Source organism: Thunnus maccoyii, chromosome 20, assembly GCF_910596095.1.
Source record: "Thunnus maccoyii chromosome 20, fThuMac1.1, whole genome shotgun sequence".
NCBI classification, from domain to species: Eukaryota; Metazoa; Chordata; class Actinopteri; order Scombriformes; family Scombridae; genus Thunnus; species Thunnus maccoyii.
In genome coordinates this window covers 18,042,515-18,060,438 of record NC_056552.1, presented here as the reverse complement: position 1 = coordinate 18,060,438, position 17,924 = coordinate 18,042,515, and the positions used below count along the sequence as shown (strand labels likewise).

At 39.2% G+C, this 17,924-nt stretch overlaps 3 protein-coding genes and 1 long non-coding RNA gene across 6 annotated transcripts in view; 2 read left to right on the top strand and 2 right to left on the bottom strand.

Moving 5' to 3' along the window:
- Window positions 1-4,277, bottom strand: part of ace (angiotensin I converting enzyme (peptidyl-dipeptidase A) 1) — a 28,706-nt gene extending 24,429 nt beyond the window's left edge. The window contains exon 1 of the mRNA XM_042396296.1: window positions 4,193-4,277. The gene's annotated coding sequence lies outside the window, so the exon portion shown is untranslated. The remainder of the gene's footprint in view (window positions 1-4,192) is intronic.
- On the top strand, window positions 4,247-7,739 carry abi3b (ABI family, member 3b). The gene is made up of 5 exons (XM_042396298.1): window positions 4,247-4,499; window positions 4,630-4,797; window positions 5,759-5,938; window positions 6,156-6,226; window positions 7,136-7,739. The coding sequence occupies exons 1-5, from the start codon at window positions 4,365-4,367 to the stop codon at window positions 7,545-7,547; spliced, it is 966 nt and encodes a 321-aa protein (XP_042252232.1). The 5' UTR covers window positions 4,247-4,364; the 3' UTR covers window positions 7,548-7,739.
- A 398-nt stretch (window positions 7,740-8,137) lies between these two features.
- LOC121887032 lies at window positions 8,138-12,569 on the top strand. Of its 2 annotated transcripts, XR_006092890.1 has the most exons (7): window positions 8,138-8,224; window positions 9,480-9,557; window positions 9,660-9,921; window positions 10,104-10,930; window positions 11,671-11,732; window positions 11,822-12,047; window positions 12,432-12,569. It is a non-coding gene; the product is annotated as an uncharacterized LOC121887032 (long non-coding RNA). The 2 variants fall into 2 exon arrangements; XR_006092891.1 differs by lacking the exon at window positions 11,671-11,732.
- A 149-nt stretch (window positions 12,570-12,718) lies between these two features.
- Window positions 12,719-17,924, bottom strand: part of mpp2b (membrane palmitoylated protein 2b) — a 42,738-nt gene continuing 37,532 nt past the window's right edge. The window contains exons 8-13 of one of the 2 annotated variants that reach the window (XM_042397561.1): window positions 17,800-17,902; window positions 16,632-16,700; window positions 16,344-16,505; window positions 15,726-15,928; window positions 15,161-15,289; window positions 12,719-14,349 (exon numbers count right to left, since the gene is read on the bottom strand). In XM_042397561.1, coding sequence (XP_042253495.1) covers window positions 14,173-14,349; window positions 15,161-15,289; window positions 15,726-15,928; window positions 16,344-16,505; window positions 16,632-16,700; window positions 17,800-17,902 — 843 coding nt within the window. In that variant the 3' untranslated portion in view covers window positions 12,719-14,172. The remainder of the gene's footprint in view (window positions 14,350-15,160; window positions 15,290-15,725; window positions 15,929-16,343; window positions 16,506-16,631; window positions 16,701-17,799; window positions 17,903-17,924) is intronic. The other variant, XM_042397562.1, reaches the window with a different exon arrangement.

Sequence of the window (17,924 nt, the reverse complement as noted above, 5' to 3'; positions counted from 1 at the left end):
AATTTGAATGCGAGAACTTCCCCTTTTTTTTCTTATGTGCTGAAATGAATCCTGAGATTCCCAAAAACTATTAAAGCAGGATATGGTTGCGGCTACTTTAATCCTGTTTGTTTTGCCGATTCTGCCCCCCTATCCCACCCTTCAGCCACATTCCTGCTTCCCCAGACCACTGAATTACTAACGGACTCTCCAGTTCCTGCCATTCACCACCTGACCACCAGGTGCCCTCACACAATCCCACCTGTCCCAGTCACCTGACTCCCATATCCACCTGCTCACCTGTTCTTCATTCCCTCAGTAACCCCCCTAAGTATTTATACCAGCCCTTTCCCACCTGCTCCCTGCCAGGTCATCAGTGTTATGCCCATGTGTTCCAGTCACCTGAACCTGTTCCTGATATTCTGTCTCTGTTATCTGCTACCTATGTTTGACCCCGCTGCCTGTTTATGAGCTGACTTCTTGCCTTGTCCCTCTGGACCTCCTTACCTAACTGTAATGCAAGCCTGTTCATTTCAACCCCAGTAAGATCCTTTAAATCTACGTGTATACTGTCGCCAAGTACACACACCAATTACCCAACGAAAGCTCTTTTCCATTAAGCTGTGACAGTGTTATAGTGAGCCAGCATGCACAATGCACACATCTGAAATTTCTACTGTGACAATATTCCTACTATTGACATTTTGGTCATTCTCCTGTCAGTTGTGTTGCACCTATTAGGATGCAACAACATATGATTCTTATTCCTATTTGAATCATGAATGATTTCTTTTACATTTTAAATCATCATGTATTAATTCAGACAACCCCATGTGATTTCCAAAATAGCTCCGCAACAACTTGATCGGGGGTGAAACAAGCTTGAATAACTGAAATGACGTGTTCAGGGCTTTTAGATATTTCAGACCATCGACTTCTATTTTCAGACAAAGGGCAAAGCTGCGGTTTGCCTCCCCCAGGCTACATTTATATTGAAGAAATTTCAAGAAATGTCTTTTGTCTTTGAACAATGGAGTCTGGTATTTTTGAGAGCTAAGACATCTCAGCTGCTTAATTGCAAATTGTATGAAGTAGTGTGGCTTTACAATTGTAACAAAGATAACAGCCCTGTCTGATATTTCATGTGAGGGAAAAAGAATCATTTCTTGCACTCTCTGCCAAATTCAGTTGAAGGTAATGTCACGTTTTACATCTACCCATTTCAATTCTAAATTAAATGGCTGGTTGCACACTTGGATAGTACTTAGATAGCTATGAAAACAAGACCATAAAACAGTGGTGTGCTGGTCATGCTGTCCTGACTAATATGCATGTTGGAGGATTTGAATACAGCTAATCAGTAACAGGAGGGGAGCCCAGTCATGGAATATCTCAAGACATGGCATGCCTTTAATGTGATTCACTTATTTTTAGAAATGAAACAGTACATTTTCTCCAAGAGTGGTTCAAAACTGTTCCAAAAACTTAAAGGTCGCCATTAAGAACATCCAAGATAAACATGTTGAATACACCTATCATGGAAAACTTTTCACACATACTGAGATTCCAGAGGATAAAAACTGCCCACAACAAAGCAAATATGAGTGTGAAATAATGATTGAATGGAAAATTGATGGTTACAAACCCTTGGTTGCGCATTTGTGGCTCAGGAAGAAAATGACATAATGTCTGAGGTCAATGAGAGGACAGGAAAGTAAGTATAGTGTTCCTCTCCTCAGTTGGTGTCTAGAGTATATGTTATCATTAGGCCATGTCTCTTGTGTGGGCATAGTGTGTTGAATCATGGTTGTCTCTATATGAGTATACATTACCAGCTGCATTAAATCATACAGAACAACTACAGTAAGGGTCAGAATTACAGCTATTTGTCATTACGAGAGCCTGCTGGGAAAGTTTATTGTTGTACAACACAGCACACCAGATATAGTATCGGCATAAACATGAAAAAATATTGACTATTTATCAGTCAATTCCTTCATTCCAAGAAATGTAGGCTCCATTCAGCTGAATCCAAAGGAAGTAAAACTGCAATAATTTAATCGGAGTAATCATTCATTTAACATGGGCAATCTTATATTGCAAGTAATTCACTCTTTCCATACAGTACAAAATGATCTGATGATAGCTTAATTATTTATATACTAACACAATATGATTAGATGGTGCTGATCACAGAAAAAAGGATGTTCAATAAAGAAATAAAGTCCTGAAATATCTTATCAGTAGGATCCTGATGGTTTTGTAATATGAGCAATAAAACTGATGGCTCATACTGTAGCAGAAACTCACTGCAACACTATCAGTCATATCAAAGTCGACAACAGCTTGGATTCTTCCAAAGGAGGACTAAGGCTAAAGTCAACATGCCACCTATATTTTTAATTCTTTTTGTTAACATTTTAGCATCATTAGAATAGATGATTAATACCAGGTCCAACTTTATTTTGATTGTCCGAAGGTGACATTTACTTCAATGAGAAGATATCTGTTGGAACTGTGACATGTGAAAGTGGAAGGAAAAGATAAGATTAGGGAAAAATTGCAGAAATTCACCAAAAGGAAAATAAAGGCAAAACATTAAAAAAAAATCTTCTGAAGTGACTCTAATACGTCAGTGACAAGTCTACTGAGATCATACAACGATGTGAAACACAGTTTATTATAATTTGGTGTCTCAGTTAGGATTTAGCTTCAGACTGAATTAATGATAGAAGTAGTAGTGAGGTCAGATTCAGATTAACAATACATCTATAGAGTCTATAATCATGCTACAGCAGCTCTGTGAGGCTGTACTAATGGACTGAGCTAAATGCTAAAGCCAGCATGCTAACATGTTCACTTACTTTAGGAAGTTATGCTGTGCTAAACACAATTGGGAAAGTAATTTGTTTTGCAGATATTTGGTCATAAATCATATTGAACACATACAAAATGTTGACCTTATGATGCCGCTAGATGAAAAGTTAAGGCCTCACCAACATTATTACAATTTATCCTCTGGGCACCACCATACTTGTACCAATCAACAGCTGTTGACACATTTCAGTCAGGACCAAAGCAATGGATCAATGGAACTGAGGGGGTGTCAAGGTTGCCAAAGTGGCGCCAACCATGAACTGGTTCACCTAGGACCTTTGTCACATGTCATTCCCCATCTCTTTCCTACCAGTTCTCACTGTCAGCTATCTAATAAAGGCATAAAATGATCCCAAAATCATTTGAGTTGTGGTTGTGCACCAAAACATGAAGAGGTGCATCATATACAAACAGTCGAGGAGTCCTTTAACAGACATCTTGTTTTAACACCTGATTGTCCTGAAGTATCAACACTGGACCATATCCAAATAAAATGTTATTGTACTTTGTCACATGGCTCAGTTTGGTGAGCGTCAGGTAGGATGAAAGTGTCCTGATAAACTGACACATGGTAAAACATGTGCACATTTGGTAACCAGATTTATTAGACTGGATTGAACCACTTCTTGTAAGATATAATGTGTATAACATCTTGAATGTCCTCTGAGTAATATTTGTTTTTTCAAATGATCCCAATGTGACAGTGCACATACTACATGAATCAATGCAACCACTGTTCGCCAACCTAAAGGAACCTCTTGAGAATTTGGAGTCAGGCCACCGTGACCTTTTGCACAGAAAAAAACACAATCAAGGATGTTGTGTAATTTAAACTGTTTACACAGGATATTCAGAACAATACAATGTACAACTATGACTCTACTGAGCGTTTCATAATTATGCAACAATGTTCCACTGGAAGTATCATCAGTTGATGATGAGATAAAGTAAAGCTGAATTTTATCAGTAAGCTTCTCACTGCTTTTGGCTATTATATCATATGCTACATTAGTTATTTATCATCATCATCATCATCATCATCATCATGATCCATGATGCATAGTACAATGGTGGGCAGCAGATCAACAGACCAGATGATCCTCACTTATTTTCTCTAGACTGCACTGACCTCTAGTGGATTTAGTAAATAATTCAAGTAGCTGTCATGTTGGCTCCTGTGACGTTTACAGCACGATTATGTACTAGTATATTATGTATTATATATGAAATTATATATGAGTATATAGAATATATGAGTGTGACACAAGGATAAATATGATATATCATATTTCCTTAGGAGAGAGATGTTGCTTCATCAGTTTCAGTGTATGCATACCTGGTGCAGCCCTGCCCTGGGACCAGCTGCTCACACGGTGAAAATCTTTACCCTAAGGTAATTCCGCATTCACCTCCGACCAAACACCTTCCTGCCTCCACTGACTCTTGCCAAAAACTTGTCCAAGTAAGTTGTTTTAAAGGATTTAAAAGGTTTTGTTAGCATAGGAGAAATGACGGAGCAAAAGAACTTTTCAGAGATTATTACTCAGATATTACAAGAGGCGCCAGCTGCCAGGAAGAATCTTCTTGAAAACCAAAGCAACCTCCTCCGAGTGGCAGATTACTGCGAAAACAATTATCTTCAGGTGAGCTCTTACAAATGTCACAACTACTGCTCAACAACCACTTTGTTGAGGACTTTAAAGCATATGAAGTGTGTTACAGCATGTATCACCTATCCTGGTTTTAATTTTTTTTTTTTTAAAAATCCTGCAGGCAGAAGATCCAACTAAGGCTGTTGAAGAAGCCAAGGGTTTGGCTGTTCAGGCGCTGGCCAGTGTGACCTACCAGATCAACAGTATGGCCAGCACCGTGCTGAGACTGCTGGACTCACAGGCCATGCAGATCAAAGATATGGAGTCCTCACTCAATCTGCTGACACTGGTGAGGTACACCTTCCACCTAAAACATACCTGAGCTCTGCTCTGCCCACTGACTTCTGCACAGCTGGAGACTCTTTAATGCTAACAAAATATCTAGAAGGTTGAATTATTCTTCTTTTCTTCTTCATTTTCATTAATCACTAAATAATAAGAACAAACCAAAAATGAGTTTCCTGTGGTCCAAATGCTGTAAAAAATACACTTATTTACTTTGAAAATATATTATTTACTACAGTACAAATCAAAATGATAAAGTGTGCCCAAACGTTTGGCTGGTTCTGTATTTCATTTTCATAAATTCTTCAGTTGCATTTATTATTGCATGCATTGCGTGTTAAAGGACCAGTGTGTAAGATTTAATGACATCTAGCGGTGAGGTTGCAGATTGCAACGCACTGAATACTCCTCCCCTCACCTTCCTCTTCCAAGCATGTAGGTGAACCTACGGTGGCCAAAAAAATCACGAGAAATGCGAAAGGCCCTTTCTAGTGCCAGTGTTTGGTTTGTCCTTTCTGGGCTACTGTAGAAACATGGTAGTGCAACATAGCAGGCTCCGTTGAAGAGGACCTGCTCCCTATGTAGATATAAAGGACTCATTCTAAGGTTAAAAAAATGCAATTCTTATTTTCAGGCAATCATACACTAATTAAAACATAAAACATATACATGAATATTATATTCCATTTCTGCCAATATTTCTGCCCCCCTAAATCTTACACACTAGTCCTTTAAATGAACTACCACTACAGTCGTAGCTGTTTACTTGGGAACCAAGTGTGCAAGTTACTGTATTCGTTTCACTTACATATTGTACCTTTAATCTTTGTTCAGTTTGTTTACTTTATTGTTGTCATAACTTAAAGAGACACTTTCTCAAGGGAGGAAGTGATCTGAGAATGACTGAGCACCAGTGTATTGATTGTTGATTGCGGCTGTTCCTGCTATGCTGTGCACTGATCCAGGCTGAAGCTATCCACCATGAGAAGGTAGCCAGGAGAGAGATTGGCGTTTTTACTACTCCCAAAAACAGGAGCCGTACCAAGCGTTTGACCCCACCGACTTCAGGCAAGGAGCCAGAGAAAAGCTACTCGAGAGCGCCAATATCATACTCCATCTTGGACTCCATCGGACATTGTTTTCAGGTAAACTGGATACTGAATTGAAAGACTAAATCAAAGACAGAGTCAAACACTTTCCATTATTGTTCTTCAGATTAAACATATACAGCACATTACAGTCCCCCGTATTCCACGCTGTAGTGCTAGGGTGATGTCAAATGTGATATACAGGATGGCTGACTGTAGTGTAGAGATGGATAATGTCATCCTTTGTTCCCCTTCATTCATCTTCTCCCCACAGGTCCCTGGGCAGCAGCCCAGAAAAAGATCAGGAACCACAGACAGCATACAGAGCACTGCAGAAACCACTGTGTATGTAAACACATTCCTCCTTTTTCATTTTTATAGCAACAATCTACACTACAGATTTATTATTTTATGGGTATAATATCCAACATGGTATGAAAGGTTTCCTCATTATGCACTCAGAAATGCGTAATGCATAATCAGAAATACTTACATAATCAGTTTTACAGGGGGACTATGTGCTGGACTATCTCTTGGCCCATACCAGGAGGTGACTGGGAAATGCCAAGAAATAGTCTGGCAGCTGCAATGATAAGTTGATAATTGATTAGCTGATCAAAAGAAAATGAATCACCAACCATTTTGATAATCAATTAATCGTTTTGAGTCAATTTTTTTAAGAGGAAAATGCCAAAATGATCTGGTTCCAGCTTCTTAAATGTGAATATTTTCTGGTTTCTTGAGTCATCTTTGACAATAAACTGAATAACTTTGGGTTGTGGACTGTTGGTCGGGACAAAACAAGACATTTTAGGTTGCATCTTGGACTTTTGGGAAACAGTGATCAGCATTTTTCATCATTTTCTTACATTTTATAGACCAAACACCTAAAAGATTAATTGAGAAAATAATTGACAGATAAATCAATAATGAAAACAATTGTTAGTTGCAGCCCTAAACGTGTTCATTAGTGAGCTTTAGAGCTGTTAGTATTTGTTATTTGTTGTCTTCTGACAGAGCCAGGCTTGCTGTTTCCCTGTGTTTCCAGTCTTTGTAGCATACAGACATTAGAGTGGTATCAATCTTCTCATCTAACTCTTGACAAGAAAACAAATGCACATATTTCTCAAAATGTCAAATTATTCCTTTAAGACAAATTGTACAATGCCGCATAGATAATTAAGAACCTACAGTTGTATCACTTTTATTGCTCACAGTAGCTGAAAGTCTATTTTCTTTTTGTCTTGTTCGTAGATCCAATTTTGGTATCGCTGTGCCTCTGCCATCAGTCCCCACCTTGCCAACAGTCTCCAACCTCACCAATGACAGCTTGCCTTCTCCTCCAGCTGCGTTGGACCCCAGTATGCCTGCTCCTCCTCCTCCTCCTTCTCCTCCGCCACCTCCTCCTTCCTCCATGGACACTGGCCTCCCCCCTCCCCCATCCTTGACCTCACTCACATGTCCTCCCCCTCCTCCTCCACCTCCACCTGTATCAGGACCTGGTCCTTTTTCTCCTCCTCCTCCTCCTCCTCCTCCACCCCCACCAGTAGCAGGAGCTGCCCCTTCCCCTCCACCTCCACCTCCACCACCCCCTCCCACTGGGAACTCGGGTATTGTGCCACCACCGCCTCCACCACCTCCTCCACCTCCCCCTTTCCTACGTTAAAAAACATTATAGCTCATGTAAAGTTTCTGTGTGGGGTTTCCTGTGTAATTCCCAGCTAACATTGTAAGCTGGCATGCTACGTTTGCCATTAGATGGATGTGTAAAAATGAGGGCAGCATGTGCAGTATTTTGTTAAGTCCAGGCGTGTTGTGAAATCAATGTTAAGCACAAATAAAAGCTTGAAAAAGTGTGGGTGGTGGTTTAACCTTGAGCTGTGTCATGTGTGTTTCATGGCCTCAAATGATATTTTTTCTGGGACAGAAAACTCTCCTTCAAACTGAAACATTGTGTTGCGCAAAGAGCCGCGGTACAGATACCTCCAGCATGTTCCAACAACACCCTAACCACATTCCTCAGAAACAAGCTGAAACAGGGATTCTTGTCTGTCCCAGTTATCCTCTTTTTCCCGTAGAATGATTTCCCTTCCTTATTATGTCTTTGTGTTATTACTATGTATCTTTATCAGTGACAGTCACCTTAGAGGCTAACAGCCTTCAGCCCAACACCAGCAGCTGTCTTCCTGGTGTGTGGAGAGAGCGTTGCCAATGATAAGTTGTTTACGTCACTGACTGTAACCTCAGTCTGTTCTGCTACTTTAACCAGGTCAATGAGGCTATAAAATGTCTGTTGCAAGACAGCAGTCTACTTAACCTGCACTACATGCCTTGTACTTGAAGGTAAGCTTTATTTTCAGCATGAAAAATATCAGATTAGTAAGGGACAGCTAAGCCAAACTTGTTAAGTCACTTTCTTTGCTATTTGGTATCTGATCGTGTTCATTTAGGCCTGAAACATGAGACGCAGCCTGATCATACAAGGCCAGTGTGATATATTTATAAAAATGGTTATGTCGCTAAAATGCTACTGCCTTTCATTGCTGCCTACTTTAAATCAATCTGAATTCAGGTCTACGCTGTAATCATTCATGTAGTGATAGCTGATGAAGCTACACATTCTATGCTTCCTTTTTTTTTACTTTGAACTGTAGCGTTAATTTGACAAAGTTGCTACTCCACTACATTTATTTGACAGCTTTAGCTACTTTTTCAGATGAAGATTTGACACAATGGACATTATAACAAGCTTTTAAAATACAACACATTACAACACAAAGATGAAACCGGTGGTTTCATCTTTAAACGTCATACAAAAAGCAGTGTGTAGTCGGGTCACATTTCAGATGTCGATGAGTTGTTAACTGCTCCACCAAGTAGTGATTTTTCTTAGTAGTGAACTTCTCACATGGTTTCATTTCAATAAATGTTCAAATGATCCAATATTTCACCAAAAATCAAAGATTAGAGAAAAAGTCCAGAAACTGAAAACAGATTTGTGTATCAGAACTTTGTTTTTTCTTCTTTCCTCTCCCATTATTCATCTCACGACCCCACAGATTTATCTGGTGACCCCTTGGAGGGGCCCGACCCCTAGGTTGGGAACTACTGAACTAAACTAGCTAAATGTATATAAAGTAGTTCAAACTAGCTCCACCTTAAAACAGTAACATGCTGCTTACACACTAGTGCTTCAGTATTATGTAACAATCTAATGATGTCATATAAAATAATATATCAGTCGGAGGGACCAAATCACTACTATTACTGCAGTGCTTTAACTACATTTTGCTGCTAATACTTCTGTACTTAATAGGATTTTCATAAAGGACTTTTACTTGTAGTGGAGTAATTTTACATTGCTGCATTGGTACTTTTACTGAAGTAAAGGATCTGAATACTTCTTCCCCCACTGTCTGCCATAAAGACGTTTGTTTTATGTCTGTTATAAACAGAGCTACCTTTGAACAGTCCATTTATAAATGAACAACATTAAGTTGCAAACTGAACAGTACAATAGAGCTGTGATCTTCAATGTTCAAAATCAAATCTCTTTCCTTTTAAATGACAAGGCCTCTGGTTTATTTATTTGTTCTAGTTTTCTCAGGTGTGAAAAGTTAAACCTGATTAAGAAAAAAAAAAAGACTGCCATGGTCATTTATCATCCTTCGTTTGAGTAAGTATTTCCTCTGTTCTCAGCTAGTTAACATTCATTCAACCTAACTGTATGTAAACTGCGGCTACTTCTAAACAAAAACACATTTGTTCTACATTTCAGGATTCCCCTCTTGTGTATTGGTTTGGTTCTGTGGATTTTCTGTTGTCATTTTGCAAAAAAACACAGAAGAGAGGAAGGCTTGCCCCCAAGGCCTAATAACTCTCCATCTGTATATGTCATCCCCATATATGATGAGGAGCGGGAGGAAGAGGAGGAGGAAGAGGAAGAAATAATGGGCATATATGAAGCATATTTTCAACCTCCTTACAGAGAACCTCCCATGTACTGCTCAAGAAATGTCAGTCCACCTCCTCCATACAGGGTACAGCACTGCATTTTGTTACATTCATACATTTATTATTATATTACATGATAATGATGCTCATGTTAGTTAGATAAGCAGTTGGTTGACAGTTTGTTTTTTTACTTAAGATGAAACTGTAAATGTTTTACAAAGTGTCAGAGATTTCAAATAAATAAAATGTCTCCCCTTCCCTTTTCCAGCTTGAACCACCATCCTATCCAGATCCCCCACTATCATACACAGACCCTCCACCTTACTCAGAGCAACCCTCATCCTCCTTACCTTTCTCATCCTCCTCCTCAAACACACTCTAGCCTCTACTGCACTTTTCATTACAGGACAGGTCACAGCAGCTTTCAGTGCATATACAGTATGTAGTCATGTGCTTCATGTGGGACATATAGGATGAGGAGGGTGGCCTGAGGGTTTCCTCAGTGAAACTTTGTCACACTGTCACTATGAATGAATGGCTGTCTGTCTATGTGTGTTAGCTCTTTGATAGACTGGTGTATATACCTGTAAACAACAACTACATCCCACATATTTTATTAAGTTGTATGTGCATGTGTAAAATATGTATAGAAACTTATTTTTGTAATAATTTATACTGATGAATAAAAATAATTTAAGTGAATCACACTTAATAATAATTTAAAAAGAGTCTGGTTTTGTTGTCTGGAAAGCAAGATAAAGATGAGGTTTCAGTCCATTTCGTGCAACAAATTCAGGGGGAAACAAATACCAATAAATTGTTTTTACGATAGAATTTGTAAGAGTAACGGAACAAGAGTGAATTCTAACCGACTAACTGTTCAGTGAGTGAAGTAGATTTCAGACTGATTGCATTCAACATACACACAGGAAATGTGCAAGACACAGAGCACACCTCAAAGTCCTGTGTCTTTAAATGAGACAATAATGCTGTAAAAGCTCATCACATTGTGTACTTCCCTAAGTGACACATTATTGCTTCATAGCGACCCACATGTCAGGACAGTTTTTCTATGTTTTGGGACTCTTAAACAAGGTAAGAATCATCACGCTGTATAAAATCCTAAGAATGCAGTTCTTTCTGTCCTGAGTGTAATGTCTTAGAAATATGTGAATTCAACTGATTCGTTCTTACAGACGTAATGAGCAACAGATTTATAGGATGAAGGTCCAACATCAGTTGTTAAACTCATGAATGACAGTATGCTAGTCATCCCTGCTACTTTTTATGCTGCTAACAAACTGACTGAACCTTTTCTGTTGTACACTGCTGAGAGATTTTCAGAGGTTTTTAAAACGGCATTATTGTTGGTGAATCACTGCAGTGTCGCTTTAGCTCACATTCCTGTGATTGGAGAGTCAGCACTCTCATAGCCTCTCTCTTAGTCTCATATAGTCCAGTGGACTTGCATAAACTGGGATGTAAAGGCTGATAGTCGTATCCTATGATGTCACCCTCTCACCCACTTACTGATGTTTGTCAGTTACATGTGTAAAGAGTTCATAAATCAGAAAAGTCTCCCTGACTGTTATTGTATTATTCTACAGTATAAATAATCATATTAAATCTGACACTGTAGATGTTTTGTTGGATTCTCCATGACTACAAAACTAACTAAATACTACTTTAAACTTACATTACACCTTAGAGAGGAAAACCGATCATGTGTGTGAATTACGTGTAGTGTTCAGTCTAGTTGTTTAGTCGTTGATTTCATGTAGGATGGCACCAAACTCATCTGCTGCTATATGTCTCAAAATTCTTTTCTCTCACAGTAATGTGAGCAAGTTGACGTAATTCCAGCCATGACCATTGTAGTGAACATCTTTCAAATTATGTAAGTAGTCATTTATCCATACAGGAAGAGAAAAGATGACTTAAAATATGAATTAATGAAGTTTTGAATTGATGTAAATGTGTTCCTAGATTCCCAGTCTTGGTGGTGTCCATAGCTGTGGTACTCCTCTGCTTCTATCTGCATGCAAAGAAGAAAAGAGCAGCGTATGATGTCACTATACCAGCAATACAACATGACAGCAGAGTCTCCATCCAAACCATTTCTTTGCCTGAAGATCAGCAAGAATTGGAGAGACATTATGACATATTCCCTCCCCGCTACAGCACTGTCGATCACCCACCACCATACTCACTGGTGCGTGAACCCTGACTACAGTCAACCATTGTCATTAGATCAGGGCACACAGACCTATACACAGAGTATATGTCTATTATTCATAAATATTTATATTTATATATAAATATTATATATAGCACATAGGAGCATCTTTTACATCTGTTGTTTTCACCTTTGCTCACCTTTGTATTGCTTCATGAGTGGTACTTTGACTCAGATTGACAAACAATTTTTAACTAATTAGCTTCCCTGAAAAATCAACTCTTGTTAACAATAAAAATGTTGTGTTGCTTACATATAAATATTAATAAAAAGTATGAATACATCATTTTTATGATAACAAATATAATAAGGGTTGCATTACTGCAGACTAATTACTATATCATTTTGAATTTCCTTCAGTTTGATCCGAAGCTGACAAGCATTTGGCCAGGGGGCTCGCCGCCTGCCTACGAGATGTATCCAATTACGCTGCCTCTGGCACCTCATCACTGGCTGACACCCACAGGGCCTATGTATCCCACTCCATCAACCTCAAACCTCCACCCATAGCCACCCACTGCCCCAGAGGTTACAGCAGACATCCACCACCTAAACTCCAGTTTAACTGTAAACAAATGCTGAGGACGCACCTTGTATTGTTTCTGTGAAAAAATAAGTATTAACATTGTCCTTTATTTAATATAATGTTGCGATTTTAATTTAAAAAATGTATTTTCAATCACATTAACCGTAGACCGTGAAACAATCATCTCAACATTTTTGATTCTAATACATTTTTATATGAACATCAAAACTACAGTGTAGTTGTCCAAACTGCATCTACACACCAGCAGAATCATCAAAGCACCTAGTGTTTCTTCTATGATATACTATATACTCTTTATTACAATACAGTACTTACAAGTTTCAGGGAAAATAAAATAAATATTAAATAAGTTGCCAGTATTATTTGTTTCTATTTTCTAAGAAGGAACATGTAGTGATAGGAGTGAAATTGTCAATGATGAAAAAATAGTGTTTCCTTGGCTTTTGAACCATGTTAAGGCAAAAAGTAAGTATGAATAAGAAGCCACTGATATTTAACTGTTTGTACTTCAAAAATAACAGAAGAAATGTGATTATTACTGTCAACTGTTGAACCTGTAATGTTAAGTAATATGTTTGCCTTCATTATACAGTCAGTGCATACTGTAGGCTACTTCTTCAGTTTTTTTACTAGGGTTTAAGTGTTCTCAGTGCTACAAATAAAACTCCAACAGAATCAAGCAGGCAGTAGTCGTTCACTGGATTCTCACTATCAAACAAACCAGAAGCTTTACCAGCAAAGGACTAGAAATGTACAATGTAATCAACATTAAAAAAGAAACAAAACAAGTTGAGACTAAATATGCACTGCGAGATTAATCAAAAATGTCTCAATAAAAGAGTTTTCCACTGGTCTTACTGTGTTTTATGTATATATCAGTGTGTGTGTGTGTGTGTGTGTGTGTGTGTGTGTGATGTATTGCGTGTACAGTATGTTTCTTTTCAAAATGATCTATTGCTGTTCATTTTCATCAGTGGTGACATACAAGATAAAGCACATTTCTGAACACATACAGTCATACTATATGATCAAATGGTAAAATATATAGAAATGAATACAAATATGACATTTGGTATCTTTCCTTAACCAATCTGTCTTACCAATCCAATGTAAACATTACTCTACGTAAAGTATTTAAGATTTTGGAAAGGCTAAAAAGTTTAATATCCTTTCAACAAAAACCTTCAACAGAGCACTGTATCCGCAAAAAACATACGCATTACTCTAAGTCTATTTCCACATTTATGATAACATACGCACGCTCACTCACACTATTGCACTAAACCTCTTAATCAACTCTAAAGCCTTCTCAACAAATATCAATAGAATGATCCCAATCCTGACAAATAAAATGCAACTTGACATTAAGGTCAACGGAGGAACACTAAGTTTGTACAAAAACGCTCTACATGAGGCTGGTCATTTGCACGGTATCATGACGCTCGGCCCTTCACTACAGACCTCCACCGCCGTTGACTGCCTAGAGTCAGCCCCTCTGGAGCTATGAGTGTTAAAACGTCCTCCAACCTTCGGCCTGTGGGCTCTTGCTGACTTTCAGAAGACCCAGCTGACAGGCACCCACTGCTGCTCTGTTAACAGTTTCTCCAATGCCAATCGTAGGCTTCGGAAAGCCGCCTCCAGGCCGTCGTTCACGATGCAGAGGTCAAAGTAATGTCCGTATGCTCTTTTGATGCGCTCACTCTCGTCCACCGTCCTCTTGAGTTCAGAGTCCTGTAGGGAGCATGTCAGTGAGAGACAGCATGAAGCATAGCGTTAGTTCATTTATCATAGTCATTCATGGTTAGTTCACTTATCACTATTGCTCTGCTAATATACTTGTGCCAACGCTGTTCTCTGTTGCCGCTCCCTCCACCACCTCTTATGTGACATTTCTAGTATTGTTGGTTTCACTAAGATTTATACTCATGTATGTTTATTAGGGACATCAGTTCTCTCGGCAGATTCTGCTTTGGTGCTCAGACTCTCAAAGAACAGAGCCTTATCCCTCATGTGACAATTTACTATAAATGGTCAATTCCATTACGAAAGTGTCTCTGACTGAACAGTGAGACAATCAGGTGAAAATAAATGCAGGCAATTACTTGAATTTAAGAAAGGAGTAAACAGTGAAATTGGTACACAACGGAAATTCAATTAGTTTGCATAATTTAAATGGTAGGAATCCGACTTTCTAGTTAGTATTCCACTGTGCTGAGTGAATAATTTAAGATAGATAGTTTATTATGCCACACAACAGTGTCAGTGGTAATTGTTTGGTACAGCATGGTAGCTCAGTTCCAATGCAAAAGAAAGAAAGACAAAACAAGCAAAGAGGCATCATAAACCATTACAACAACACACACAAAAAGGTAACACACAAATGTAAATTGTAATGTAAATTAACGCATTAACACATTAGCTATTCCAATTACTAATATAATGAACTTTGTTGTGATGCATTTCAGTGTAACTTTTTCATGGTATAATCATTAGTCTGATTCTAAAGGTAAGACAGCTGACTTTTAGGAAATGATGCACTCACCGTTAACTGTTTTGTGACCACTCCTGACTCAATTGCTGACCTGTTCATGGCTTTGAGAACCTCAAAATCTGGGGCTTCAATGAACACAACATAGGGCAGGAACTCTGACGTCCGCAGCACTTTGAGAGCCTTCAAAGAAAAAACAGACACATAAGAGATGCATTACTATCACTGCATCACTACACAATGAGCAATGGGAATAGCTGAAAAACTTTTATGCAATTATAAAGCTGAGAATGTGATTAAAATGCAACTGCAGCATCTTCAGCTAATAAATTTATCAAGCTAATGTGTGTAAATAAGATTAGTGGAGTCTTTCCAGCAAGTAATGCTGATCATTAAGAGATCCTTTTTGATAAATATTGATGATGTGCTCAGCCCGAAAATACTTCAGTAGCAACAAGCTGTGCATAATTGGTTTGAATCTAGAATTTTATACATAAGTCGTTAACGGTAGAAAACATGGCAAATAACAGATGGAAGATTAGATGGCGAAGAACAAGCAGGGAGTGAAGGCAAAGAAGAAGTGAGGGAAGGTAAGAGGAGATATTTGAGCTTCCTCTACCTGTGGGTTGACGTCCAGGATGCAGATCTTTCCTGTCTCTATCACCTCATGTATGGAGTTGATCTTTGTGCCATACAGGTTCCCGTCATACTCGCCATGCTCCAAGAATCGGCCATTTTTGATGTCACACTCCATTTCGCTGCGGGTCATGAATGAATACATCTGACCATCCCTCTCATCCAACTTTGGTTTCCTGGAGGTGACTGGGGACAAAATCATTATTTCAAACTAATCCCACAACATGGCACTCAATGACAGCTTTTACCCAGTAAAAAATCTATAGATGTTGTACAGACAAACCAATGTGATTTGAATACTTTTGGTTTAGTTTATTTGCACAGTGCATAAACAGACATCATGAGGTAGAAATATGGTGAGATGCAAGGAGAAAACCACAAAACGAAGGGAGAGAAATTACAATTGTACAGAACAGTGAGAGACTAGAAAACAAGATTACTAAGAGAGACACGTAAGTGGAAAAAAGTACATAAAATGAATGCGTATTCAACAAATTCTAAAGGTACTATAACAGTAAAACAGTAAACAGTCAAAGGCACTGAATGCCAAATGGATTAAGAATCAGTGTACGTGGTTTAATTGATGAATGGCTGCACTCACAGGGGATGGTGGTGCCATACCGCTGGGGATCTGACACCAGCAGCTTGTTCTTCAGACTGCGACGTCCGACCCCCTGTGCACCAATCAGAACCAGCGTCTTCCTCTTGAAGGGTGGGACTTTGGCAACCTCTTCATAGATCCGCAGCTCGTGACGATCAAATTCTAGTCAGAACCCGGTAATTAGGTGAATGAACAGAATTAAAAAAGGAATATAACACAATAAACTACAAGGTCTACTTCAGATGATGTGCAGATGTTATAGTTTTTCTTGTGGTAAGTTAAAAGTACCTGCATTCTTGGTGGTCAAATACATCATCTTTTTTTTCTTCTTGCCACCCATCCCAGCACACAGAGGACCTGAGAGAAGCAGAGACACACAAAACAAAATAAAACCTCCAACCTCTGCTCTTGTCTCTGCCAGTCCCTGCTTAAATGATGTACTACCAATGTCTCTGAAAGCCCTGCTGGGTCATAAATCCAAACTCAGGTGGGTCATAAATCCAAACTTAGGAGATCTCACCACTAGGTGGCACTGTGCACCAACACTGATCAGTCTTTGCAATCAGTCTGCTACCAGTGAACACCTGTGACTAGGCTCTGCTCACCGCCTGTTCAATATGGCTGATTATTTGGCCATCGGGGGAGAATGTCTTACGCACAGAGGCATGCACAGAAATAAAAATGAGCTCAGATGAGATTTTTCATAACAGAATACAACTCATCAAGCTGTGGCAAGTGGTAATTGTGACTGTGCACCTTATAGCCAGAGTGACAGTTATCAAATATTTTGTCTCAGCTGGACAGATCATTGGATTTTCAGACATCATAATCCAAAAATATTCTGTTCAAATGTTTTATTCAAACCATGCTCTCAGTTGGTATAACACGTGTGAAGCGTGCTAGCAGACAGATGTGTCCTTCCCGGGCTCCAAGGGCAGTACAGTTGGACTGTCATCCTCCTCTCCTCCAGAAGTGAAGGGCAAGTGGTTGGCAGTGACTCACCACCTGTTTCGTTGCTGCTGAGGACTCAGTATGGAGCAAATAAATCTAAAGGAACAGAGCGTCTTTTCACTCTGCACCTCATAAGAGAAGAGATGATTATTGATCAGGTTTGTATTTACGTGGTCTTATCACGAATCCTCAATCAACACTCCATCTCTGGGAGGCTGTTTGTGATTGTCAGACCCCGCAGCTTAATAACCAGCAGATTGAATCAGGCCGCCTGAGTCACGCTGATGCTCATTACCAGCTCTCCGGTGCTCGCTGACAGAGTGAACAGACTTGAGAGGTGAGAGGAGGATGAGCGGCCGGTGCAGATGAAATGCTTGTATGATATGGAAAAGAACAGATGTTGTCTTTGTTGCCCGTGTGTTTTGCAGCAAGGAGACTGTGTCGAATCTGCATAATGAGAAGTGCTTCTTTGCTTGGCTGCACGCTGCTGAGAGGTGTACTGTACCTGTGGTAGCGAGCTCCAGATCTCTCTTCACAAACGCTTTCCTCTTCTCCTCAAGGAGCTGGCTTGGAATTAAACCTGCACTGCCTCCTTCTATGTGACAGGCCTATGAGGGAAACACACATGTC